This window comes from Ornithorhynchus anatinus, chromosome X4, assembly GCF_004115215.2.
Source record: "Ornithorhynchus anatinus isolate Pmale09 chromosome X4, mOrnAna1.pri.v4, whole genome shotgun sequence".
NCBI lineage: Eukaryota > Metazoa > Chordata > Mammalia > Monotremata > Ornithorhynchidae > Ornithorhynchus > Ornithorhynchus anatinus.
The window spans coordinates 15,271-43,244 of NC_041752.1; the positions used below are offsets into that span (position 1 = coordinate 15,271).

Below are 27,974 nucleotides of genomic sequence, written 5' to 3' on the forward strand. Positions count from 1 at the left end.
AAAATACATGTACATTACTAAATAAATGACAACGAACAGCAGCTGGATGTGTGGGGGAGGCCTAGGAGGATGAAACGGGTGTGTGAAAGGGGCAAAACTTCCAACCTGATTGCTCCTCCACGAGATAGCAGAGCAGGTTGGCATCGCAAGTGGAGCTCTCAGTCATCGAGCAACTCCACTAAAGGTGACCCCTGCTGGATCAAAGGGCACCTCCTGCCATCCAGCCCCCAGCAGGATGCTAAGAAAGGGCTCCAGTGGGGGAGGCTGTGTCGTTAGTCACTAAATCTGATGCCTGGGGTGGCAAGGGGGGGAGGGCTGAAGACATGCTCTCAAGGCCTGTTCATCTATTTATTTGAAACTCCAACATCTGGACGGCCCCTGCCCTTGAGCAGTTGCAAACCCAACTGAGGCAGATCAGGAAGTCCAAAGCCCAGGGTTGGCTCTCAGTCTCAACCCAAGAAAGCCCAGAGGGATGGCCAGGCCAGGCTATGACTACAGATTCCCTAGAAAATGGGGCTGAGGCCCAGGCCAGGTCCCAGCTCAGGTCGCCCAGCCAGTCCAGTTGAGCAATACTTTGCCCACTTCTAGCCAAGTCTTCATGCCCTTGTTCTTCCGCTCCGCCTCCCCTTCCTTCCTCATTTCCAGTCACTCTCCTCCCTCTTCCACCCTCCAGAATCGATTGCCCACCCCCTCCTACGGCTTTATCTCTTCTATTTACAGAAAGGGAACAAAACCCAGTGGCTTTAGAGCGAGGAGGAGGAGGAAGAAGAGGAGGAGGAGGGCCGGGGCAAAGTGCTGGGGGCAGTGGGACGTGCAAGAGCTTTCTCCACCGCTACTGCCATCCTGGGCCATGGGGAACCGCTGGCCACCTGGCTCCGGCTTCATCCTGCTTGTCCTTGGGCTCCTGGTGACGGACACCTCAGCCACCCCAGAGCCGTAAGCCACCCCAGTAGCCTAATGCTCTCTTCCCCTTCTGCCAGCCAGGTGCTCTATCTCCCATCCACCCACCCGCCTGGCCTCCCTCTCCCCTCTCTTCAGACATGGCCCAGCTCTTCTCTCCAGGAACCTGTAGGGAGGGGAGGGACGCCATCTCACTCAGTAGCCAGTCACCGTATGCGATTCTCGGAACAATGCAAGGACCGTGCCCTTGGTGACCCTAAAACCTAGGGGAGTTGTGGTGCAGGAGAGTGCACAGTCTCCCCAAGGACCAGCTTTGCCTTCCCTGGGGAGAGAGGGAGGACGGAAGTGGAGGAGGAGGAGGAGCAGGAAGAGGAGGAGGAGGGGAGGAGGAAAGATTTCCAACCCCAAATCCAAAATCCCAGTCCCCATAAAGGGGAGATCCTCACCCTGGGTTTGAGTGCCACGATGGATACTGCAAGGCAGTTGGGGCCCAAACCGACTTGCCTGCTCTGCAGCCGCTTCACTGATGGTTGGGGGCAATGGAGGGCATATGATCATGTAAACCTGGTTATATCAGTGAGTGGTTTCCTCAGAAATCAACATCATTGGAAAACCAGGTTTGATGAGTCACCACATCAAGGGGAAGCAAGGATAGGTTAGGAGATGTCAGAGAACTCACTAGGGACAACTAGTGCAGGATATACATGACTGTGGGAGATTATGTATCTCTGGGTTTTGACTTTAGGTTGGTGTGATGCTGTATCTTTCTGATCCTCTGCCTTTAGTGTGTCATCTAGATGAGTTTGTCTGTTTAGTTGCATATATACCTCCTGTATGAGTCTCCACGTGACTCTCCTGACTTGAGTGTTTAATTATTATTATTATTATTATTAGTGTGGTATTAAGCACTGTGGTAGATACAAGATAATCAGGTCCCACATGGGGCTCACATTCTAAGAAGGAGGGAGCATAGGCATTGAGTCCCCATGTTGCAGATAAGAGAACTGAGGCACAGAGAAGTGAAGTGACTTGCCCAAGGTCACAGAGCAAATTAGTGGCAGAACCAGGATGAGAACTCAGATCCTCTGACTCCCAGGCCCGTGCTCTTTCCACTAGACCATGCTGCTTCTCTATGAATGGGGAGGGAGTTCCAGGCAGCAGGGAGAACATGAAGAAGGGATCTTATTCTAGCTTCTTCAAGTGCCCATCCCAATGATGTGGGTGTCAGTCTTGAGACCATCTCCTGAGTTTGTTTGAAAGGTTGTAGGCAAACAGAGAGGTATTGGTACCTGGCTAGCACATACGGAGAGAGTCCCTTTGTTTCTTCAGAAGAAGGGAGCCTGAACTCTCTGCTGACAGTGCACAGGGCTGATGTCCTGGGTCTGAGCCCATGACTCTGTCCTCTGTAGACAGTACATGGTGCTGGTCTCCTCCCTGCTCCACACGGAAGTCCCGGAGAAGGTCTGCATCCAGCTGAGCCACTTGAATGAGACGGTGACTCTGAGCGCCGTCCTGGAGTATGGGAAGGAGAACAGGAGCCTCCTGGAGGACCTGGTGGCCGACAAGGACACATTCCACTGCAGCCTCTTCACGGTGAGAGGCAGCTGGCAGGATCCAGCGGGGAGGTCTCTGCCGCTGCTGCCCCCCAGGGAGCTGAGGGGAGGGCTCTGCCTCTGGTGCTCCCCAGGGACTTGTTTCTGGGGAAAAGCCTGGGCAGGGAGTTGGGGCTGACCAGTGTGTGGCAGGGGAGGGTAGTGGGAGGACAGGTTGGGGCAGAGTAGAACAAACAGACAGTGACACTCCTGTGTCCCAGCTCCCGAGCTTGCCAGTGTTAGAGACCATGGCCTTTCTCAGCGTGCGGGTGAGGGGCCCCACCCAGGAGTTCAAGAAGCGGAAGACGGTGCTGGTGAAGAATGCACAGAGCCTGGTCTTTGTGCAGACAGACAAACCCATCTACAAGCCGGGACAGACAGGTACTGGGGGACCGACCGGGGGGCAGCAGCGAGGGTCGGCGCCTCCCTGCGCGGGTCCACGCAACGGGCACCCCTGTCCTCACGAGAAACATTTCCCTGGCAGTGAGGTTCCGAGTGGTGTCTGTGGATGAGGACTTCCACCCCCTGAATGAGATGGTGAGTTGACTGGCAGCCACGGACCCTGAGCCGGTCAGGAAGGGAAGGGAAGGGCCCTGGGAAGGATGGGATGGGTCACAGGGAAGGGACCCCCACCTCGAGTCCAGAGCTTACGGGGATCACGGGGTGGGGAGGTGCACAGCACCCTCTGGGCGGCTTCCCCTCCTCTCTCCAAACAGTCACACACCCGGAGTCCCTTGGCTCATCGAACTCTGGCCGGCTGCCTGAGCTGGGTCTCCAGGGGAAGGTATCACCTAGAGGATGCATGGATGACCCTTTCCGAGGGCCAGGCTCTGGTCGACAACGACTCTCCGCTCTGACAAACAGAGCCTCCCGAGCCAATGGGACTGTGGCTCTGCTGTTGGCACTGTCAGTGGGCCGCTGCGCCCGATGGTGGGGAAAGGAGCAGGGTGCGGGTCCCTCCGTAGGGGCTTAGAGGTTGGGCCCAGGCAGGGTGTCCTGCACCCACCAAGAGGCCGGGGCCATTGCGGAGCAGAGCCGGGGGCACCGAGGGCTGGCGGCCACCACCTTCCTGCCAGGCATGGACCCAAGTCTGGCTCTCAGAGCCACCTGCCGTGCTGAGGGCATGGCCGCAGGGGGAGGCCAGTGGTGCCTGAGTCCCAGTCTGGCTGCCTGCCTCACACCCCCACCAACCATCCCTGGCTGGGGAAGGCCTCAGGGTGGGACAATTCCAGTCTGAACAACATCCATTCCCCACCCGGAATCTCCCACCTGGGGACACAGAGCTTGGACACCTGCTCTTCCCGGGCTTGCTATCTGGGAAGATGATGGCTTTTGACGTGCACTTTCCTTTCTCTTTTCCTCCAGGTGCCTGTGCTGTACGTTGAGGTGAGTAGAAGTCAGTCAGTCAGTAGTCTATATTGGGTATTTATTCTGTGCAGAGCACAGTACTAAGCGCTTGGGAGAGTACAATATAACAATAAACAGACACATTCCCTGCCCATAGTGAGCTTACAGTCTAGAGGGGAAGACAGACATCAATACAAATAAATTACCAATATATGCATAAGTGCTGTGGGGCTGGGAGCAGGGGATAAATAAAGAGAGAAAGTCAGGGCTACACAGAAGGGAGTAGGAGCAGAGAAAAGAGGGATAAGTGAAGGAAAGCTTCTTGGAGGATTACATGCCTTCTATAATGCTTTGAAAGTGGGGAGAGTAATTGTCTGTTGGAGACAAAGAGGGAGGGAGTTCCTGGCCAGAGGCAGGACATGGGCAAGAGGTCGGTGGCGAGATAGATGAGATCGAGATACAGAGAGAAGGTTAGCATTTAAAGGAGCAAAATGTGTGGGTTGGGTTGTAGTAGGAGAGTAGCAAGGTGAGGTAGGAGGTGGCAAGATGATTGAATGCTTTAAAGCCGATGGTGAGGAGTTTCTGTTTGATGCGGAGGTTGGTGGGCAACCACTGGAGGTACTTGAGGAATGGGGAAAGATGGCCTGAACGTTTTTGTACAAAAATGATCTGGGCAGCAGAGTGAAGTGTGGACCAGAGTCGGGGGAGACAGGATGCAGGGAGGTCAGCAAGGAGGCTGATACAGTAATCCAGGCGGGAGAGGCTAATTGGTTGGATTAAGAAAGTAGCAGTTTGGATGGAGAAGGAAGGGAGGATTTTAGTGATGTTGTGAAGATGGAACTGACAGGATTTAGCAATGGATTGAATATGTGAGTTGAAGGGGAGAGAGCAGTCAAGGGTAATGCTAACGTTACAGGCTTGTGAGACAGGAAAGATGGTGGTGCTGTATACAGTGATAGGAAAGTCAGAAGGAGGACAACCGCACAGCATGCTGGAGGTGACATTTGATGAAGCGGGGAGCGGTGTCCTGTCTGGCCAGCAGCGGACCCTTTGGGCCACGGCCACTGAGGCAGTCCAACCCTCCGAAGGATGTCCGTGCTCCGGGCCCTCATCGGTTGCTCTCTAGTCTCCCCTCTGCATGTCTCTCCCGGGGGCTCTGCCTCGGTTCTCCGTGCTCCGGAACAATTGGTTTGGTTTGAGCGGTTCCCTCTGTGCTTCCCCTGGACAGATTCCTTGTGGTCTGTGCCCCTGCAGGACACCAAGAGGAACCGTATTGCGCAATGGCGAGACGTGCAGCTGCAGGGCGGCTTCGGCCAGTTCTCCTTCCCCCTCTCGTCGGAGCCCTCCCAGGGCCAGTACAAGGTGGTGGTGCAGAAGGAGTCGGGGAACAAGAAGGAGCATCCTTTCTCTGTGGAGGAGTTTGGTACGCCCCACGTGGGACCCCAGGGGGCACCTGACCAGGACACCCGGTGGAAAGGGCGTGAGGGCAGGGTGGCAACAGTCGTGTTGGCTTCGGCCGAGTCCAGAAGCATGGCATGAGCGGAGCTCATCATCTGATTAAGTAGCGCCTGCTTCCACCACAGATTTTTTCCACCCCTCGCACTGTCTCAATCAATCGATGGGTCAAATTTATCCAACGCTTACTGTGTGCAGAACACTGTATTAGTACAGTGTTGAGCTTGGGAGAGTACAATATAACAGAGTTGGAAGACACATTCCCCACCCACAATGAGCATACAGTCTACAGCCTCCCTGGCCAGTGGCATTCTTTGCAGCTTGGTGCAGGCTGCTGTGACTGGTGTCAGCCACTCAGGCCACTGGCCTGCACAGAGGTGACATCATGCTTTGTGGGCTCTGGAATGCCCCTGCCGCTTCCTAAGGCTGGGTGCCCAGAGAGGGCAGATTGGAGAGGGGTTTGATCCTCGATATCCTGGCCCCTCCTGCCTCTACCCCCTGCAAACTTCCCATACCCCATGCAGTGCTGCCCAAGTTTGAGGTGCTGGTGAAGATGCCTAAGAAAATCACCATCCTGGATGAAGAGCTGGCAGTATCCGTCTGTGGCATGTGAGTGGCGACCACTCCCCGGCCCAATTCCGGCAGGAGACTCAGACTTGCTGCGGGAGCAAGGGAGCGGGCTTCTTCCTTATCCTGCCAGGCTCACCTACTTCTGGCAAAAGCATCCTGGATGGGCCTTTCTCTGGGTGGGCAGAAACTAGGAATGGGGACCAGATTGATCTAGACAGGAAAGATGGAAGCTTCCACCCTCTGGGCAATGGTTAAAATTAGGCAAAATATTAAGCCCTCCTCCTGGGGACATTGTCCGGAAAAGAGCCGCATCAAAGGAATTGAGACCCTTAATGCAGACAAATGGTGGAAGGGGCTCAGTGGGAGTAGCCCAGGGCAGCACGAGTGCTGGGCTCTGCCCACTGTGCTAGGCTATGCCCAGTATGAGTGGTAAAGATTTTGAGAAACTGAGCAAGCAGGATGGAGGAGGCAGCGATAATCCAGAGGGGCGGGGCCGGGGGGTCAGGTGGATCTGTCTCTGACGTATGAGTCCTGATCCAGGCCCCCCTTGGCCTCTCTGGCACCAGATACACCTATGGGAAGCCTGTCCCGGGCACAGTGACTTTGAGGGTCTGCCGGAGGTTCTCTCAAGTACAAAACCACTGCTACGGCAAAGAGTCGGAGGCCGTTTGTGAGGAGTTCAGCCAACAGGTGAGGGGAGGCAGCGGGCCCTTGAGTAGCCCACACAGAATCTGTCCTTTGGGGCGGGAGGCAATGGGGACCAAGCAGGAGTGAGCACATGAAGCTGCTGCTAACACGTGGGCACTGACATACACGTAGGCAACTGTTATGCAAGTGGGCCCTGTTACTCACATGGGCCCTTTTACACATGTGGTCACCATTACTCACCCCATCCAAAGTTCCAGGATCTGAGGCCTCCAGTGCCCCATCAGGTCCGGGGAATCCCCGGGCTGTGACCCGCTCCGCCCACGGGAATCGGACTCGGGGGTCCATAACCCGCATTTCCAGAATTGTCCTTTCTCTCGGCTCAGGCGGACAGCCAGGGCTGCATCTCTCCAGTGATAAAGACAAAGTTATTCCAGCTCAAGCGGCAAGGATTTCTGATGAACATCGAAGCCGAAGCCACGATCAGAGAGGAGGGGACGGGTCTGTCCCAGGCTGGGCCGACTGCAGAGAGCTGGGGGAGGGAAGCCCAGAGGCCCTGTCTGGGGATGGAGGGAGAGAAGGAGGGGTGGAGGGATGGAAGGAGACAGGGGCAGAGGAAGGGAGAGGGAGGGATGGGAGGAGGAAGGAAAGAGCGGCGATCCCTCAGGGTAATGGTCATCAAGGCCTTCGACTCTATTAGGGCTGGAGTTGGTCGGAATAGCCAACTGCGAGGTCACCAACACCCTGAGCAAGATCACCTTCGAGAAGGTGGATTCGCACTTCCGTCGGGGACTCCCTTTCTTCGGGCAGGTAGGGCCCCGCCCAGACCCCCTGGGGAAGACCGTGGGGGTCGCGGCTGGGAGTGGGGGTCTCTCAAACTGGGGTAGACAACCCCACCAGGAGGTGGCCGTGGACACTGCCAAACCAGAGCCCACAGAAACCTCCTACTCCAGGCGACCTTAAGAGCAGAACGATCCTATCCCTGTCAATCTCCAGCCTTAGAACCAGTATCCCCAGTCCCATAACCAGCAAAGCCCAACCTGAAATCCAGCAACCGCTAATACTTGTTCATCCCATTGCTTAACACTGCCGTACATGGGAAAATTCAGTTTTATGTTCAATACACGCACTAAAGTGGAAGCTCTTTGAGAGCAGGGAACTTGTCTCATATTTTCCTTGCACTTTCCCAAGTGTCTGTCTCAGTGTTTTGCACACAGTGGGGGATCAATAAATACCACTACTATCACCATTACTACTACTATTACTATAATTAGTGTTACTACCATGACTATTAAAACAGAACGACAGTTGTGTGTCTGGGGCACAACCGAATTGACCTTTCAAGACCCCTTCTAGGCCAAGGGTCCCCACTGTGGGGAACATGTGGATAGCTCATTACTGGGCATCAGGCAATTAATTAGTGTACTTCCCGGGTCCCTTGGTATTTCAGCAGTGTGCAGTTGGGGAACAAGGGGCAACTCCTATTGAACCCGACCAGAACTTGGTTATCTCTCCTTTGGGACGGAGGGGGGTGGTCAACCCTAAGGGCAGAACCTACGGCCCTTTCTGGGGGATAGGAGGGCATCGGTGGGGGTGTCAGGCAGTGTCATGGCATCGGTGGACGTGCCAGACAGTAATCCGGGCCAGTGGATGGTCTCGCCACAGCCGAAGCCAGTCCTGGGGATCAACCACCCTGATCTGATGTTATGAGTCTCTGCTGGCTGCCCCCAACCCAATCAATCATTCAATCGATCATATTTATTGAGCACTTACTGTGTGCAAACCTCTGTACTGAACGCTTGAAAGAGTACAGTCTAACAGAATTGGTAGCCACGTTCCTTGCACTCCTCCAGGTGCGCCTGGTGGACGGAAAGGATGCCCCCATCCCAAATGCGCCGGTCCAGGTCTCTGTGGATATGACCCACTATCTCTCCAATCACAGCACCGATGAGCAGGGCCTCATGCAGTTTTCCATCGACACCTCCAACTTCACGACTGCCCCCATTTCGGTCACGGTGAGTAGGGCCTAGGGGGAGGGGTGGCATACCAAGCACCTTCCCGGGCTCCACAGGGACCCTCTGCCTGGATTGACCCCACCAGGGCACTGAGATTAGGCTCCATCATCAGAGGGCACCGCTGGGGGAAGCCGCCTCGAGGATTTGTCCTTCAAAAGGTGATCTCACTCCTGGGAATCTGAAAGGCGTTTTTGCTTTCAAAGACCCCCACATTCTTATATCTGGGGTTAAGAGGTGGCTGATAGCTAACTCTCTTCTCTTGGAACTGGAAACAGTCAAAGGTTGAAAACCTGTCCAAACAGACCTTGGTTCTGTCCTCCTTTCTCGTGGCCAGCAGATTTTGTTTTTATCATGGCTCACCGAGACCATGATGTTCAGTGAGAAGCACTTTAGACTAAGGGATAGAGCACAGGCCTGGGAGTCTGAAGGCCATGGGTTCTAATCCCAGCTCCACCACGTCTGCTGTGAGAACTTGGGCAAGTCACTTCACTTCTCTGTGCCTTAATTGTCTCATCTGTAAAATGCGGATTAAGACTGTAAACCCCATATGGGATCAGGGACTGTGTCCAACCCAACTCTCTTGTATTCCCCCCAGAGCTTAGTACAGTGCCTGGCATATAGTAAGCACTTCACAAATATCCTTTTTTCCTTTTTTAGTGATTCTCTCTCAGAGACACTCTCTCACAAAGAGGTAGACTTAGCATGGGCCAGGCGACACACTTCCCGATCAATCAATCCTATCTCTTCAGTGCCTCCTTGTGTGCCAAGCGCTAAACTGAGTGCTAGGGAGAGAACTATAGAGTGGGTAAACAATGTCTCTTGCCATCCTTTGTTCCCTATCACTCTATCTTGTTTAGAAAATTATCCAGTCCAGAATCAGGAGGAAAAGAGTGAGAAATCGGCAAGGATGATGATTCTGAAAATCTCACCTTCTTGGGGAGCTTGCCTTTTAGGGGTCCAGCTCACAAGAGAGGCTCAGGATGCTGGTCAGTGATTTAGTCAAGGGCCTGCATCTTCTTCCCATCCAGGAGTCAGTCTGATATGGCCTCCTTCTAGCCATTCCTCCTACCCACATTGGGTTTTCCCTCCCTCTCTAGGTCAAGTACAAAGACTCTCCCAACTGTTATAACTACCAGTGGGTCATGGGAACCCACGAGAGAGCAACACATACGGCCAAGCACATCTACTCTCCCAGCCAGAGCTACATCCGCCTGGAGCCCATTGCTGACACCCTGGCCTGCGGGCACCAGCAGGACATCCGCATCCACTATATTCTGAATGGGCAGGCACTGGGGGAGCTGAAGGAGCTGCTCTTCTACTATGTGGTGAGAAATGGGGCTGAGTTCGATGGCGGGGGGGCCGTGGGGGACAGGACGGGGGCATCGGAGGGGCGGCCATCACAAAGGATGGGGGCAGGTCTGACCGGGGGCATCATCACAGAGGGTGGAAATGGGTCTGGCCTAGGGGCATCTTTCACAGAGGTCGGGAGTGAGTCTGACCAGGGGACATCAGGCCGAGTCTGCCCATCTCAGTTGGGCCCCACAGGGGTCCCTGACCCCTAGCAGGACAGGGTGTGGGGCAACAGGATGTTTGGACTCCTGGCTAAAGGAGGCAATTGTTTTTTCTCTTTGAAGATCACGGCAAAAGGCGGCATTGTGAGAATGGGAACCCACACGCTGCCTTTGGAGTCCGGAGAGGGTGAGCATTTCCAGAGGGTCCCTCCCTCCTCTCCCCTCCCACCCCGCTCTTCACATCTAACTCTCACAGGCTGCCCTCCACCACTGAGAATCATCCCAGAGCCCAGAGGGAGACCAGGCTCTGGCAGCTGGTTCTCCACACAAAGCTGCTGTGAGTTAGAGGAGAAGTGAGGCCATTTCTCTGCCTGGAGAAAGGATTCTCCAGCCTACTCAGGTCAGCGACCTGTGCCTCTGAAAAGCCCTCACTTTGGGCCAAGCCCTCGACCAAAGCCTCCCCGCTACCGATGTCATTGCCCTGAGGGTCGCCTCCAGGGCCCAGGGCTTTCACTTGGTCCGCCTGGCTTCAGGGCCCTTAGCAGTCCTGGGATGGCCTCTCTTGATGCTCTCTTCCCTCCCTCCCCTGCCCCATAACCCTCTTCTCTCCTTTCCTCCCTCTCTTGTCCCATGACCCTGTCCTCCCCTCCATCTCTAGGCCCATGACCCTCTCCTCTCCTCCATCTCCAGTCCCATGACCTTGTCCTCTCCTGTCCTTCCTTGGCTCCTCTGCAGGGAAAGGGTCCTTCTCCATAAGTCTCCTAGTGGGACCAGACATCGCTCCCGTGATGCGCTTTCTCATCTACTCCATCTTGCCTGAAGGGGAACTAGTGGCTGATTCAGAGAAATTCAATATTGAAAATTGTTTTTCCAACAAGGTGAGTCTTCTGGCTCCGTTTGGCCCAGTCCACCACCCCAGGCATGACCCCTGAACCGAAGAGAGGAGCGGGGAGAGAAGGGAGAGCCAGTCACAGAGGTGCCGGGCCAAAGGCCCCGGACCCCAACCAATCCATCCCAGAACCCCCACGGCTGGAGCGCTGAGAACCGGAGCTTCACCCAAGGACACTGAGGGCTGCTATGGCTTTGATCACCTACAGCCATGGGCTGGCCCTTTCCTGGAGGGGAGGGGTCCTGGGAGTTGGGGGGGGAAACCATCCATCACTAACAGATGTAGGCATGAGACACATGAAGGCAGGGCTTTGTGCAGAGAGTGGGCCAGGAGTGGGGCTCTCCAGGGCAGGTCCAGAGGAGGAGGAGGGTTCTCCAGATCAGAGTCCAAGGGAGAGGGAGAGTCTCCAGGGCAGGGTGTCCACTGCTCTCTAGGTCTCTTAAGGCTAGGTCGGAGGGAGGAGGAGGGCTGTCCAGGGCAGAGTTTGAGCCTGCACCTGGGAGTCAGGGGGGAATTCTTCAAGGCAGGGTCCAGGGTGGAGTGGGGTGTGATTTTCCCAGGCAGGGTCGGGGGGGAGAGGGTGGGATTTTTTTCTGGGCCAGGGTCCGGGGAAGGCTGGGTACCACACTAACGTCTCCTATCTGCTTGCAGGTGGAGCTGCAGTTCTCCTTAGCTGAGGCCTTACCGGGTTCGGAAGCCCGGCTGAGGGTCACGGCCTCACCCCAGTCCCTCTGCGCCCTCCGCGGCCTGGACCAGAGCGTCCTGCTCCTCAAGACCGAGGCTGAGCTCTCCCCCAGTTCGGTGAGTACCGTCTCTGTCCCGGGTCTCTGAAGGTCCCAAGCCAGCATGGCATAGTGGATAGAGCACGGTCCTTGGAGTCAGGTCATGGATTCTAATCCCAGCTCTGTCATTTGTCTTCTGTGTGACCTTAGACAAGTCACTTCACTTCTCTGTAAAGCAGGGATTAAGACTGTGAGCCCCATGTGGGACAGGGACTGTGTCCAACCCAATTACCTTGTATCTACCCCAGCGCTTAGTAGAGGGATTTGCACATAGTAAGTGCTTAACAAGCACTTATTATGATTTTGGATGAAATGGAGGACAGTGGGCTATCTCCTTGGAGGCCCTTGGCTTGGAAACTTGACCACTGCATTCGAGGCTCACCCGAGGCCCCACCTCACTCAAGAACCAATCGATCAATCCATCCTCCTATCAGAAGTATATTTTGATCCCTGGGACCATGTCAGAGTGGAAAGACCTGACCCTCAGCACCCACTTTCGTTCTCATCTCTATGGCGAACGTGTAAGCCGAAACCACACAAAAGCTGGCCATGGAGCTGGTGGGTGATACCACACCACTCGCACTCTCTTGCCCTTGCCGGTTACGTTCCCGCTGGGGCTTGGAACACAATGAGCGAGCAGGCGGGTAGGGGCCCTGAACACACTGCGAGGGCATGTGCAGTCTTTACCCAAGTTATCAGCTTCAGGCAGAACTGGGATTAGAACCTAGGTTGCCCAGTTCCCAGAGCCAGACCCTTCCCACTGACCCCCGAGCAGAACCGTGACTATAATCCACATCTCTTGGTTCCCAGATCTGTGCCCTTTCCATGGAGTCTACTGCATGTCTACCCTAGTCTATTCTCTCTAGACCTAAAGCTCATTGTAGGCAGGGAATGTGTCCATTTATTGTTGTACTGTACACTCCCAAGCACTTAGTACAATGCCCTACACACAGTAAGTGCTCAATAAATATGATTGAATGAATGAAAAGTGCAGTCATATACACAGCAATCCCAGAATGAACTGATCTCCCTCAGGTGTGCTGAGCTCTTTTAGGCGTCTGTGATTTGTCAAAAATACCAGACTCAATCACATGGAAGAGAAAGGGAAGCAGAGGTGAGGAGAGAGGAGAGGGACAGGGAAAAACTAAGAGAAAGGGAGAAAAAGAGCTGCAGCAGGAGGCAAAGGGAAAAGCATGCAGCTTAAGGTGATCCACAGTAAAAAAAAAAAAAAGTCAGGAGAAATAAACAGCAAAATGAATAGTGTGAGAGAACAAGCCTGAAAACATGTAGATAGCCAGAGGCAAGAAAGTTCTCCAGTAAGTATGTGGGAAACTGATTTCCTTTGTTCCTTATCTATAGGCCCTTATCCTGGCTTCAGTAAGCTTCTCAGTTAGAACAGGAACCCTTGAGGGAAATAGGGGCATATGAGGGAACCGATCAAATCCTGAGGGAAACAGGTTCATGGGGAGTGTGAAGGAAATGGTCCTGAGTTGGTGGGGAGTGTGAAGGAAACTGGTTGTTGAAGAGTGTGGGGGAAAATAATCCCTGGGGGAGGAGGAGGAAGAGAGTCCCAGGTTGGTGGGGATTATGACAAAAACGGTCCCTGGGGGAGTGGGAGGGAAACAGGGTCCAAGGAGGGTGGAGGGAAACGGTCCCTGGAGAAGTGTGAGGGAAATGGTTCAGGTGGCAGCGAGGGAAACCGGGCCCCGGGGGGGAGTTTGAAACAGTCCAGTTGTTGGGGACCGTTAGGAAAAACGTCCAAGCTGGTCACATGAACATGGCTCACGGTTTCTCTGGATTGAGAAATGGGTTTAGCAGAGGAACACACCCAGGAGGGCAATCAGTTACCAAGGGGGGTGGTAGTGCACTTGGTGCCAACCAGTCAGTCAAACAGTCCGTCGGTGGGATTGGTTAAGCCCCTGTGGCAGGCAAAGCACCATCCTAAGCCCTTGGCTGCCTGCACATCCAGAAGGAAAGAGCAGGAAATCCATTCCAAGTCGCTCTCCACTCTCGCCCAGGTGTACGATTTGCTACCTGTAAAGGACTTAGAGAGGTGGCCTCAGAGTGTAGAGAACTCAGACGAAGGCCGCGGAGACTGTGTGGAGTTAAGTCCTGTCGTCATCAACGGGGTCACCTACATGCCACTGGAGTCTCCAGATGAAGAGGATGTTTATAGTTTCCTCAAGGTAAGTGTGAGTTTGTTCCCCTAAGTAAGTTCTGGAAGAGAAATGACTATGGAGTCTTCTGTCGGGAAGGATAGATGAGCCTCGAACCCGAGACCGTTGGACTGAGACCCTGAGGAGAGGAAATGGCAAACAGGGCTGGCAGTTGATGCAGAATCACTGCTCAGGCTCCCACGTCCCTCCCGTCTGTGTTCCCGCTCAGAGTGCCACAAGTGAGTAGGCGGCTAGGGGCGGCACCCGGTGAAGTGCCCACGGACGTTCTACAAACGCGGGACCCGCTGACGGTCGAAGGAGCTGCAGCCCAGTACCGACGTTGAACCATAGCGCCATGGCCCTGTGGGGATGACCCTGTGTGGAAGACGTAGCCCTGGCAGACCGAGTCGTCCCAGCCAAGCTTTCCGATTCCCAGAGCTGGGTTCTTTCCCCCAGATCGACGGCAGGGCCAGAAGTCTCACCCAAACACATAAAAGAGAAGGCAAAATGCTCCCTTTCTTGGTCAAAGGCCAACCAAGGGGAAGCCGACATGGGCAAGAGGCAGTACCTGGGCCAGAACAGGCCACCGTGGAGCTCAGTGGGATTCGGGGTGGCCCAGTTCAGACCGGCTGCTGCTGCTTCATCATGGTGGTTCTTGTCTTGCCACAGGCCAGGCAACAACCTCCCGGCCCCACGGCCCCACGGCCAGCCACTCGAGGGTCTCCGGCCGGATCCGTGGCCAGAGCGGAGCCCAGACGGGGCCTCCGAGATCCAAAGGGTCTGCACTTCCACCCTTCAAACCTTCTAACCTCTCCCCTCGGCACTCCTCACCACAGCCCCTCAGATCGGTCCCGAGTAGTCCCGGGGAAAACAACTGACCTTTTTAGCAGAGACATTTAGCCCGCCTTCTCGCATCTGTGTTCCCTTCCTGGTTGTGCCGTATCATGGCAATGACCAGAGTCACTGGGGAATAACCGTCCTAAGTCAGTTGTTGCTGGGGTTTCACCCTGCAGGTGTGTATGGTTTGGGGGCTCTTTCATTCCAGGCCATGGGCTTACAAGTGCTCACCAACTGGAAGATCCAGAAGCCCCATTACTGCAGGAAAGAGAGGAACTTCTATAATTACCCACAACCAATGGTCATGGGCTACAAATCCGGTAATGGGAAAACCGACAGCTTCCGTGGGGAGGGAAAAGAGGGAGGGTATGGCAGGGCCAGTCCTGTGTTGGCAATGAGCTGCCTCACCCCACCTTGCCCTAGCCAAATGCCAGCAGAGTTCTCATTAGCACAACTCTCAGCAGCAGAACTGGCCGGGACAGAACTCGCTGCAGTCAGCTTCTACTTCCCGACTCGCTCACTCCACTTTGGACTTGCTGGGTAGCAAAGTGGTCTGCTAAGCGAGCCACACCTCAGCATCCCCTTCTGCCAAATTGAAATGCCCATCCCCCAGCTCCACCTCGAGAATGTAGATGACTCCTTGGGTCGTGAGAAAGGAAATGCTTGTAACTTCCCTGAGCGGCATGCTCTCCGCTCCCTGTTCCCAAAAGTCTCTTATAGACATTGAGCCAAGACAAAGTGAATGCCCTTGGGGCCAGTTGCAGGTAGTGCCACTCGCGCCAAGTAGCAGAGGGCGGTGGTCCCAGAGGGCCCAGAGCCAGGAACTAGGGAGTGAATCCAACTGATAGACTGACCTACATGGGGCCCCAAGCGGGACCTACCTGGGACCTATGGGACCTATACGGCACTCGCATGGGGCCACGAGAGATCTATGTGGGGCCGACGGTCAAACACATCTGACTCACCCATGCAGCAGGAGAGCTGGGAGGCAGTTCCAGTTTGCAGGGTCGCTAGGCAGGAAGCAGGGGGTGAGTGGCTGAACACAGCATCTCTACCAGTGGGCTGGGGGAGCCAGCGTGGTCACAGTCACGGGTTTACTGAGTTGAGCGCCCTCTACCAAGAACCTGGGAAGGGAATGGTTAGCAGCACCTTAAACTCAACGTGTCAGAAATGGAACCTCTCGCCTCCCCACATCACCGTCTCCCCGCCGTCTCTGCCCCTGTTCCCCCACCTTGTCCTTCCTTCACCTCCCTCCTCAGCATCCCTGACAAATCTTCTCTCACCTGCCCCATCATCGCTTCCCTCATCGTGCCCCATTCTCCTTCCTCATGTCTCTCCACCATTTCCCCCATCTTCCTCCCTCATCTTCCCTATTATCCAACTCAAACCTTCCTCCACAATACCCCCATCTTAATTTCCCCCATCTTCCTCCTGTGTCTCTCTCACCTCGCCACTCAACTTTCTTCCACCCTCTGCTTTGTCTCAGAAGCCCACCTTGGTGGCATCTTGGATTTTGCTCTGTAACTGACCTCCTCATTTAGGCTGCTGATTCTCTCTCTGCCATTCTTCACAGGTCCACCTTTTCTTCTCCACTCTCACGATTGGCCTCCCTCATTCAAGCCCCTGTCACCTTGGCAGTCAGATCCCAGTCAGATCCGGCCTCAGCCCCCTTCCAGCCCAATCTTCAAGTGCAGCCACCCGCAGCACCTTCTGAAAATGTCATTTGGCGGGCATCTCCCTTCCCCTTTATCCCGTAGTGCCGATCCATCTTGTGTCTCATCCTGACTTTGCTGGATCATTTTCCACCAGCCTGTGATGATTTTGAGTTGTCTTTGCAGCCTTGTTGAGTTTGTTCCCATCCCTTCAACTGTGATGTCATCACTCCTAAGGGATCCCCCCACATCTGCTCCTTCACTTTCATTCCCACCTGGCCCACTCCACTTCTTCCTGCGGCCACTACCGGTGCCCCACCGTGCCCAGAAAGGGAACCGCATCCTCCGAAAAAGAAAGGGCTGAGGTTGCCGAGCGTCAGAATGATTTGGGTGGGAAGGGGCCAGGAAGAAACATGATTTGGGGTGGGCCCAAAAGTGGCAGTCAAGTGAGATTACCCAGTGCAGCGAGGAAAGGCCCCTCCCCACCCTGGGGGAGCTCGAAACGCAGCCTTCGGAAGCTCCTAGCCCTTGGGGGATCAAAGGACTGGGCCGGGCAGAAGCGGGGTGGTCCGTAACCACGTGCTCTATGGCTTTAGGTTCGGCAGGTATGGTTGCCATGGGAGGGATATCTCCCAGGTACACTATGCTTGATAGCGGAGTTGAGTTTTCAACGGTGATCGAGACGGTGCGGAAGCATTTCCCTGAAACCTGGATCTGGGAGTTGGTGCCGGTGGGGTGAGTTGTTTCATTACACTGCAATGCTTTTGCCAAGCCATCTGGGGCCACGGGACCTGGGGCCCAAGTTGTCGGGCTTGGATGATGATGGGAAACAGTCCATTGCAGCCAGCGTTCAGCTTGGGGCATTGCGCTGGCTGGTCTGGGGTCATATGAGGGCTTCTCCTCCCTTCCATTCTGGGCAGTGAACGAGATGCCTCTGTCCTTCCTAAATCCACCCAAGGGCCCTGCTGCGGGCAGCCAGAGAAGCCACAAGGGACCACACCCCCCCAACCCTGGGGTCCCCTGGGTTGTCTGGGAATGAAGAGTCTGGGTCAGCTTGCCTGTGACATCCTCTTCACTGCTTGCCCCACAGCGCCTCGGGCAAGGAAGAAGTGGCAGTGACCATTCCCGACACCATCACCGAATGGAAGGTCGGGGCCTTCTGCCTGTCGGCAACCACAGGGCTCGGCCTCGCCCCCACCGCCTCCCTCCGCACCTTCCAGCCATTTTTCCTAGAGCTCACGCTGCCCTACTCCGTGGTGCGAGGAGAGGGCTTCTCGCTCAAGGCCACCGTCTTCAGCTACCTCCCAGGCTGCATTCGGGTAAGGGAGCGACCTTTGTCGGCCAGGGAGGCAGAAGGGGGGAGCAGGCGAGAGAATCGACACTGGCCGATCTGCACCCATCTCTGGCCTGTGGGACTCCTCATTGACTCCCAGCTGCCAACCCCCTCAGCTTGGCACCATAGAAGGGACCATGGTTGTGAGACTTTGACCATCTGCCCTCACCCCGCTCTTGCCTCTGGTCTCCTCACGTGCCCTCGTTCTACTCTGAGCCGCTACTGAGGCAGATGCTGCCCAGTGAGCCCCAGCACTGACCTGCAGCTCAGGGTCCCTCTGCCTCTCACGGGGTTCCCAGAAATTCCCAGAAATTCCCCTGGCTGAGGCTTCTCCAACCCACCAAATACCCCCCGGGTCCCCACCTCCTACAATCTCCTTCCCTTTCTCCAGCACCAGGCAGTCCTGCGTGTATGTCTGTGTCTGCTTGTGTTATTTAATCAGTGTGTGACTTTGTACGTGTGCATTTGTGTTGCAGGTCAGCGTGCAGCTGGGGGCCTCTCCGGACTTCCTGGCAGTTCCCACAGAGAAGGACGCAGGGTCTCACTGTATCTGTGGGAACGGGCGTCACACCGTGTCCTGGGTCGTCACTCCCTCATCCCTGGGTAAGTGAAATGCAGCCCCTGGGGGACCTCACCACCAGCTCGTCCTGAAGAGGCTCCGCGACCCTTAGCTCCACTCTCCCCTCTGTCCCCTCCCATCCCGGGAGAGGCTTCTCAGTGATAACACCGGCCCTGACATGCACCCAGATGACCCCCGCGGGGGGGGGGGGGGGGGGGGGGGGCAGTTCCAGCCTGGAGCCGAGCCCTGACCATGGTCCGGCTCCAGATGGCCCCGAGGCAAGAGCTGACCAAGGCGGGTCCCACCTGCCCCAGGGGAGGTGACATTCTCAGTGAGTGCAGAGTCCATGCAATCCCCGGAGCTGTGTGGGAACAAGGTGGCTGAAGTCCCCAAGACCGGACGGAAGGACACAGTCATCCGGACCCTCCTGGTCGAGGTGTGTGGGCGGCCTTGGGTCTTCTGAGCCAAGGCCTGTGTAACAGACTGGTGCGGGGACAGAGAGAGATGCCTGTCGGGCCCAGGCAGGGGGCTTCACATGCTTGGGGGAAAGGTGCTCCCTGCTTCACCAGGAGTGACTCTCTTCCTCTTGTATGCAGCCTGAGGGGGTCGAGAAGGAGCAGACAATCAGCGCCCTGCTCTGTGTCACAGGTGAGACCCTTCAGTCTTTGATTGGGCCCTCCCCTCCCCCACCATCACAAGCAGAGTGGCTTAGTGGAAAGAGCACGGACTTGGGAGTCAGAGGTCGTGGGTTCTAATCCCGGCTCCACCCCTTGTCTGCTGTATGACGTTGGGCAAGTCACTTAATTTCTCTGTGCCTCAGTTACCTCATCTGTAAAAATGGGGATTAAAAAATGTGAGCCCCAAGTGGGACAATCTGATTACCCTGTATCTATCCCAGCACTTAGAACAGTGCTCGGCACATACTATGTGCTTAACAAATACCATTATTATTATTATGGCAGGGCAGGAGTGGGGGGGCATCAAGAGGGACCACTTCTCCCAGGTGTTTGGGAGCGGGAGCTATGGGAATCTGGGACCACTCACCCCGAACAGGAGGAAACCAGCTGGAGATGGGCCGCGCCCAGAGAGCCAGGATGTGCCAGGGGAAACGTGGGTGCTGTCAGCATCCTCACTCCCCAGTCACCAAGTTGGCTCTGTCGGAGCACAAAAGGCCAGGGGGAGCAGGAGATGACAGAATTGGGGAATGAGAGTAGGGTACGGTGCAGGAGGCAGTGAGCGGGACCCAATGGGGCTGGAAGAAGGACAGGGCCAGCAGGGAACTATGTGGCTACCAGCTCTGTAATTCTCCTAAGTGCTTAGTACAGTGCTCTACACACAGTGAGTGCTCCATAAATGCCACCAATTTATTGATTGCTGCTGCTGAGGGAGCATTTTTCCAGTGGAAATGAGTTCAGCCTCGCTACTCCTTCAGACACAAAGAGGAAGCTGTGTACATTCTCCCTACTATCTCTACCAATGGGATTCACACCCATCTCTCATCTCGGGAGGGTAAATACTGAGTGTCACACGAGTGCCTGTCCCTGCACTGAGTGCTGGGGAAACAGCGATATTATGCTCTAAGCACTCCCTGGATGCCCCGTCCTGCACTGAGCACCATGGTAGCAGTGACAGCATGTTCTGAGCACTCACTGGCTGTCACACTCTGTAGGAAGAACTGCCACTTGCAGGAAAACAGAAGCTGTAGATGGAGGTCCAGTACCTCCAAGCCTTTGGTCTCACCTTCAGAAATCCTGGCTGTTCTTGGCCTTGTGCCCGTCCCACTCCTTCAACTGGGAGAGACGGGGCTGGAGGGGAGGAGTGGGGTGGCCACCCCATCCTCAGCATTATGACTCCGGGTTTTCCCAGAGACTGAGGCGTCAGACAAGATCTCCTTGCAGCTGCCTCCAAATACAGTGGCAGGGTCGGCCCGGGCATCCTTCTCCGTTCTCGGTGAGTCCTTCATCCCAGTAGGCCCAGGCTGGTGAGCGCACACTCTCCCCCAGGACCTCTGGCCAGATGCTCCCAACCCTCGGCTCCGCTCTGTCCCTGGGGGTTCTTCTCCAGACCAAATATCTCTGCACTTTTCCTCTGGAGCTTCCTGTGCCTTCTCACTCCCTGATTCTCCTCCGCTCCCACCTGAAAGCCCTCCACAGGTGTGAGACTCTCAGAGCTCACCCATGGCAGCTGGGGAAGCTGGGGGGAACTGGAGGGTGCTGGTGGGAGCCGGAAGGAAATAACGAGGAGCTGAGGGAAGCTGGTGGGTGCTGGGGGAAGCTGATGGGAACTGGCAGGAACGGATGGGTATTGGGGGAAGCTTATGGGAACTGGTGCAAGTTGGGGGAAACTTGTGTACTCTCTGCTGTCCGGTCCCCAGGAGACATCCTGGGCTCTGCCCTGCAGAACCTGCAGAATCTTCTCCAGATGCCTTATGGCTGTGGAGAACAGAACATGGTCCTGTTTGCCCCCAACATCTACGTCCTCAACTACCTGAATGAAACCCAGCAGCTGACCCCATCTATCCGGGCCCAGGCCATTGGCTACCTCAGCAGTGGTGAGTTGGAGAGGGGAGAGCTCAACCCCAGCTGCTGAGTGGGGGGATGCAGGGTCCCCCTCAGCCCCTGCGAAATTTAGCAGCTGGTGCTTGCCCTGACAACATATAGGCGAGTCCTCCGGGGAAACGTCCTGAAACCTGCCATGACCTCACTGGGTCTAGTGGCCATGATTTCACCGGGGCCAGTGGCCGACTTCACCAGGGCCAGCGGCATTGACCTCACCATGGCCCTACTGAGTAGGATAGCATGAATGACAGCCCCCTCTCTGACCTGAGCCCAAAAGGTGGGGGAAGAAAACAGGACACCTACCTTGGCCTCTAACAATTCCCAGACTGTGCTGGACCCTCCCGTTGCAGGTTACCAGAGACAGCTGAATTACAAGCACCAGGACGGCTCCTACAGTACCTTTGGGGAGCGCTATGGCAACAGTCAGGGCAACACCTGGTGAGGCTCTGAGCTCTAGGTGCCATTCCCAGGGCCGTTGGGACTCGGGGCTCGGGTTCGGCGGGGAGCTTGTCTGTCAGCATTCGTCCGCCAGCTGCAGGTGCTGGGATCTGTTAGTGGGAAAGGTTCTCAATGATGGGAAGAGGCCTCTGGCTCACCCCAGAGAAAACTGAGCCCAGGCACAGGGAAAGGGGGAAAATGGGAGAAAGAAGCCAGAGAAGCCAGAGAAGCTGGAGGCGCGGGCTGCTCTGTCTCAGGAGGCTGCTCTCAGCCCAGGCTCCCTGACCCTCCACGGACAGGCTGACAGCTTTCGTGCTCAAGGCCCTGGCCCAGGCTCGGGCACACATCTTCGTGGATGAAAAACACATCTCCAGTGCCCTCCTCTGGCTCTCCCAGAAGCAGAAGGACAACGGCTGTTTCCAGAGCTCCGGGTACCTCCTGAACAACGCCATCAAGGTGCCGGAGACCTCGACTTCCCCAACCTGGCCTGGGGTGGGAGGGTCGGAGGGTGGATGGGGCTGTCAGGCTGGGAGCGGGCAGGAGGGAGGCAGGGAGGCATTGGGCGGGGCCCGGTGGAAGGGAGAGGATCCCCAATCCAGAGAAGCTGCCAGCCTGAGGCTGGAGGGACCCTCCCCCAGCGGGACCCTCCCCCAGCCACTGGTCCCGGTCCAGTGGAGTCAGTCCCTAAGGGATGATGGGTAATTCCCCGATGCGACCATCACTGTTTCCGGACAGGGAGGGGTGGAGGATGAAGTGACCCTCTCCGCCTACATCACTACCGCCCTCCTGGAGATGCCCCTCCCAACCACGGTAGGCACAACGCCTTCTCTTTTACCTGCTCTGGGCGGTCGGGGGAGGGGGTGCGCAGTTCAGGGCCGGGGAGCCCGGGACCGGGAATACCTGAGGAAAGAGTGGAGACCGGCAGCCATTGCCAAACCAGTGGGTAATGGCGCCCGGGGGGAGGGGCCGTGTGCCCCGACTCTGGGGTCCCTGGCCTCTGGCCCAGCCCAAATAGTATTCCCTTCTCTGCCCCGCCCCCTCCCCCCGGGCCTGGCTCCCCTCTGCCCGCAGCACCCCGTGGTCCGCAATGCCCTGTTCTGCCTGGAGACAGCCTGGAAGGCCATGACCGGGACACCGGACAGCCACGTCTACACAAAGGCCCTGCTGGCCTACACCTTTGCCCTGGCAGGGAATGAGGTGCAGCGGAAGGAGGTGCTGCAGGCGCTGGATCGGGATGCTGTGAGGGCAGGTAAGACCCTCAGCTGCCACCTGGTCTGCCCTGAGGCCACGCTGCCCCTAGGCCGGGGGCTTCTGGGGCTCGAGCCCTCACCCGAGGCTGATTCTCCAGAGTCCCATCCCGCTGAGCAAGGCGACAACCCCCATTGGGCAGAGCCTGGCCCCGGTTCCTGGTCGTCCTGCCACGTGCTGACCCCACCTAGGTCCGTCCCCTCCTCCACTAATGTCCCGCTCCCCACACGCACGCCCTCTGCAGATAGCTCCGTCTACTGGCAGCGGTCCGGGCAAGCCCCAGGGTCCACCCAGATGCAGGGCCAGGGCCGAGCCCCTTCCGCCGAAGTGGAGATGACGGCCTACGTGCTCCTTGCTCGCCTCACGGCCCAGCCCGCCCCATCTCAGGAGGACCTGTCTGAGGCAGCGCTCATCATCCGGTGGATCGCTAAGCAGCAGAATGCCCACGGGGGGTTCTCCTCCACCCAGGTGGGAGCCCTGCCCCTCCTCGCTCCCTCTCTGCCCCCCATCACCTTCCCACCCTGCCCCTCCTCTCATCCTGCTTCCTGCCATCCCACCCCCTCTTTGCCCTGTCTCATCTCATCCCGCCCCCATCTCTCGCAGGACACAGTGGTCGCGCTCCACGCGTTGGCCCGGTATGGCGCCGCCACCTTCACCCGTGAGGGGAAGGCAGCAGTGACCGTCCGGTCCACGGGGACCTTCTCCAAGGAGTTCCACGTGGAGGATGACAACCGCCTGCTGGTACAGCAGGTGGCCTTGGCCGAGGTGCCTGGGGAGTACAGAGCAACCGTGACCGGATCTGGCTGTGTCTACCTGCAAGTGAGAGTCTAAACAGGCCCTGGAGCTGAGAGTTATGCTGGGTCCCACGGGAGACGATGGGAACCAAGAGGGACAGTAGGGACCAGAGGAGACTGTGCTTCCGAAGCGATAATGAGTCCATGGGAGACCAGGAGGCCCCATGGTGGGCGGAGGGAGGACAGAAGAGATGCTGAGGCTCAGGGACAGTCCAGTTCATGGCTGAATGCTGATCTGCTGGGGCTGGTGGTGAGCGTGAAGTGCAAACTGCATTCCCCTGGCTGATCCGCCTGAAGACTTTTGCTATTCAAAGTTCTTACGTAGCCTCCTCCATGCACAGGAAGCAGGATGCCCCTAAACAAAAGCGTTCTTGGACAACGTGTCCTTGAGCTGTGTGTCCCTGAGTGGTGTTAGATGATGTATCTCTCCATAGTGTGTCCCTGAAAAGTGTGTCCTTGAATAGCATGTCCCTGAATGGTGTGTCTTTGGACAGCGTGTCTATGAGTGGCATGTCCCTAAACGGTTGTGTCCATGAATGGTGTTTCCGTGAGTGGTGTGTCTGTGAACGGTGCGTCTAAGACCCACCTCCCATGCCATCAGTCACTGCGTACCCCAGTGGCCCCAGTGGCCCCAGTGGCAATGGAATAAGTGGGATGCTCACTGGATTTTTGCTGCAGAATTTCATGCCACACAGGTGGGGCTCAGAGTCGAAGTAGGAGGGAGTAGGATTTTCCAACTGGGGAATGTGAGATGCAGAGAAGTGAAGTGACTTGTCCCAGGTCACACAAGAGACATGTGGCAGGGCCAGGATTAGAACCCAGGTCCTCTGACTCTCACGCCCAGGCTCCACTAGGCCTCGCTGCTTCTTTAAGGACACCGCAATGCTGAGTGTCTGGGGGTCACGGGAGGTCAAAGGACAGGGCCAATTTTCTGCCCGTTTTCCAGACTTGCCTGAGATACAACGTACTCCCGGGGAAGGCTGAAGCTCCATTTTCTCTGCGGGTGCAGACCCTCCCCAAGAGCTGTGAGGTGGTCAGTGTTCCCAGGGTCTTCCAGATTCTCATCAATGTAAGGTGAGCCCCTGGGCCCCCGGTGAGTGGTGGTGGCATTGGGAAGGAAGGGAATGAGCCATTCGTCGGACCGGAGCCGGAGCGGTGGCACTTTGAATACGACTGGGCTTGTCTGTCATCAAAGCAACAGAGATCAAAGGCTCTGTGGGGCACAAGGCAGGAGGGGAGAGGGGAGCAGGGGCTGGCTGTCACCCAGGGAAGCCAGATCAGCAGAGTCCTCCTGCTGCCCCCCGGCCAACAGCTGCACATGTTGAACCAAATGTTTATAATCTTCAACCCTCTCCCTGGCGCGGCAGTTACACGGGCCACCGCCTGGCCTCCAACATGGTCATCGTGGATGTGAAGATGGTGTCAGGATTCATCCCCGTGAAGTCATCAGTGAGAAAGGTAATACCTGGATTTCACTCATCACCATCATCATGATAGTCCTCAGCATTCACTGAACACCTACGGTGTACAGGGTACCACACTGAGCACCTACTTTGTGCACTTCCCCCCCAGCCCCTGAGCCCTGCTCATCCCACTGCCTGGCCCCCTTGTTTCTCCTCAATCGGCCTAGCCAGCCAAGAGGAGTATTGTTAACTGTCAGCTGTGTGACTGACAGTCACTGACTGAGGCAAGTCACTTCACTTCTCTGTGCCTCAGTTACCTCATCTGTAAAATGGGGATTAACTGTGAGCCTCACGTGGGACAACCTGATGACCTTGTATCTACCCCAGCGCTTAGAACAGTGCTCTGCACATAGTAAGCACTTAACAAATAACAACATTATTATTATTATTATAATTATTATTAATACATCCCTGCAGTGGGGTGCCACAGGTCTGGGCCCCTCATTGTGCCAGAAGGGGTCGGTGGCCGAGCACATCCAGCAATTTTGCTACAACCCTGGTGGTTTCCCCCAGTGGTTCTCAAGGAGTTCCCTTAGGGAGCCCAAATTGGGGTCGCCTCTGAAATGAGGTTCCCCTATTACTGGGAAGATTCACTGAAGCACAGAGGAAGGTGCAAATGAAGCCTGGAATGAAGGAGGTCGTTGCTCTCATGTGTCTGCACACAACCCATGGTCCAAGGGGAGGAAGGTGATTGGCCCAGAGGGGAGGGCCAGCATTCAAGGTCAGATCTTAGGTTTGTCCTGGCCACTGTGCTGGGCACTGCATTGGCAGAGGTGGGGACCCCTGGCCTCCATGAGGGATCCTGTCTCTTGCCTTCCAATCCCCACTGAGGCGCCAAACCCTCAGACCCTGCCAGTTCCCTGGAGCGGCCCTGGGCTTCCAGGGAGCCGGATGGCACAAAGCCAGTCACTGTCCTCAAGAATTTGGGTCTAGATGGGCAGCGGTGGGTCCCGGAAGCCCAGATGCCTGGAACGGGGTGGCCCATCCTCTGTTTCTTCCCAAATCTCTGCCCAGCTCCAAGATCACCCCCAGATTCCACGGACTGAACTGAGCACCAACCACATCCTGATATACCTGGAGAAGGTAAGTCCCTCAGGAGCACTGTGCTGGGGCTCGGAGGAGAAGGAGTCATTGGCGGCCAGCTCCGGAGACCCCATCCATGAATATTGTTGGCTGTCCTAGATTCAGGGGGTCTATTTGACCCATCGGCCTCTGCCTCCTCCTCTTCCTCCTCTTCTTCCTCCAAGGGGTCCCCGGATGACCTTCCCTTCTTCATCCTGTTTTGGGTAAAGATGGCAGATGAAAGGCCTTTCCAGCAGGGCCGAGGCAGCTCCAGTCCTTCCTTTGGTGGCGACTGACTGTCCCGGGGAGAAAACCTCTCTCTTCGTCACCCACGATCCCTCGAGGAGAGGCCTGCTCCAGTGCCCAGTCCCCAGTCCCCAGGGTGGGGCTGCGACACTCTGCTCTCCAGGAGGTTGAGGCAGGGGGCCAAGATCCAACAGTTCAGGCAGGAAGAACAATGGAAAGGTAGATTAGTTATGTGGGTCATCAGCCCTGGTTCCGACTCCATCCCTCAACCCTCACAGGTAACCAATGAAACGTTGAGCTTCTCCTTCTCTGTGGAGCAAGACATCCCAGTACAGAACCTGCAGCCAGCCTCAGTGCGAGTGTATGACTACTACGAGACAGGTGAGCAGACCTTTGGGTAGGCTCAGGGAACTCCACCTGGATTCCCTGTGGAGCCAGGAATGAGCTTAGGGCCATTAGCGGATTTCTGGGCAATGGGTTGTGGATCCAAAGACCCCTTAGGTTCTGGATCTCAAATCCTGAGCAACTGGGTCTGACCTGAGGCCCCTCCTTCCCCCTGGATGAGCCAGAAACCTCCAGGCACCAAAGGGATGAGAACTAACCAGCAGAAAAACCAGTCTGTCTCCAGAACTTTTCTTCAGGATCTTTGGGGCCTAGGAAGTTCCAGCTCAGCCATCCCACTCCCTGATCTATCCTGAGATCCATGCTCTCACAGCATGGACTGAACACCTGGTGCGATAGAGACGGGATGTTCTGGAGCCTCCCACCCGAAAGACCGGGAGAGCCTCGGCCCTGAAACCACCAGGCCCAGACGCTGTGCGGCGGACAGGACGAGAGTCCCAGGGCCCATCCGCCTCGCGGCACATCCCAGGTGGCTCGCCCGACTGAAACCTTCACCCCCGAAGGCAGCACCCCAAGGGACACGGCTGGGAGTCAAACCCAGGACTGCCGATTCCCCGGGCCGGGCTCTTTCCGCTGGGCCTGCAGCAGGGCTAGAATGCTGATGCGGGGATTGGGAGCAGGGACAGATCATACCTTGTTGAACCTTGTGACGGTAGCCCTTCTTGGACTATGAGACAGTGTGGGAGGTCTCCAGTCCCTCCCCTTTCTCTTCTCGTGTCCCTCTTTCTGTGTTTCAGATGAGTTCACCGTCGAGGAATACAGCGCCCCCTGCAGCCTCGGTAAGAGTTCCAACAGCCCCCTAAACCCCACAGCCCCAGGGCTGGGTCTCCAGTCCCGAGCAAGGGTGGGTGTCCAGAGGCAGGGCTGCCTCAGGTTACCCTGAAGGATTCCACAATGGACTCTGCATCCATCCTCTATGAGGAGGGAATTGGGGCTGTGGCCGTCCCTTGGTGGAGATAGAAAGGGAAGCTCAGTGGGGGGCTTCCTAGGCCTGCCCCTCACTGGGAAGAGGGGAAAGTCAATTTCAGAAGGGGTCCATTGATAGCCAGACGCTCCCTGGCATGTTGTCAAGCACCCAGACTCAGGCAGGGAAACACCGGGCTGGGGACAGAGGGAGAACTGGGGCGCGGCCCTGGCTCCGGGTTCCTCCTTCTGGTCTGTTCAAGGATTTGTTGTGGGCGGGGGTGCCAGTTCCCGCACTGACCCCTGCAAGAATGGTGCCCCCTCCCACTTCTGCTCCTTGCCCCCAACCAGAGGGGTCCAGGTTTATTCCAAACTTCCTTTCTCTTCGTTCTGTCTCCAGAGTCCAAGACGGGGAACATGTGAGGAAGGGAGAGGCCTGTGGGATTGGACGGACGGGCTCGGCTGATTCCCCCAACCCGGGGCCTCGCCAGCAGTGACCATGTGCAGAACAGGCCAGGATTGGAGGAGAGGAATTGTTGTGATGAATAAACTGATGACCCTCACTCAGAACCCTTGTGGCCCGTGCCTCTTTGCTCCTGACCTGTGGTGACCCCCGC

The 27,974-nt window shown here is 56.4% G+C and overlaps 1 protein-coding gene across 1 annotated transcript; it reads left to right on the top strand.

Moving 5' to 3' along the window:
• The first annotated feature begins 738 nt into the window (after positions 1-738).
• Positions 739-27,927, top strand: LOC100090391 (alpha-2-macroglobulin-like). Its single transcript, XM_029054298.2, has 36 exons — positions 739-936; positions 2,310-2,493; positions 2,714-2,873; positions 2,977-3,029; positions 3,858-3,878; positions 5,094-5,262; positions 5,819-5,903; positions 6,431-6,554; positions 6,896-7,010; positions 7,210-7,319; positions 8,363-8,524; positions 9,622-9,849; positions 10,159-10,222; positions 10,771-10,913; positions 11,576-11,725; positions 13,725-13,892; positions 14,908-15,019; positions 16,948-17,086; positions 17,442-17,670; positions 18,161-18,287; positions 18,558-18,679; positions 18,840-18,891; positions 20,110-20,193; positions 20,618-20,794; positions 21,152-21,239; positions 21,539-21,695; positions 21,975-22,049; positions 22,311-22,488; positions 22,732-22,955; positions 23,091-23,306; positions 24,228-24,355; positions 24,649-24,739; positions 25,759-25,827; positions 26,331-26,433; positions 27,192-27,233; positions 27,758-27,927. Exons 1-36 carry the CDS (start codon positions 851-853, stop codon positions 27,778-27,780), a joined length of 4,458 nt encoding a protein of 1,485 aa, XP_028910131.1. The 5' UTR covers positions 739-850; the 3' UTR covers positions 27,781-27,927.
• Positions 27,928-27,974: the final 47 nt, after the last annotated feature.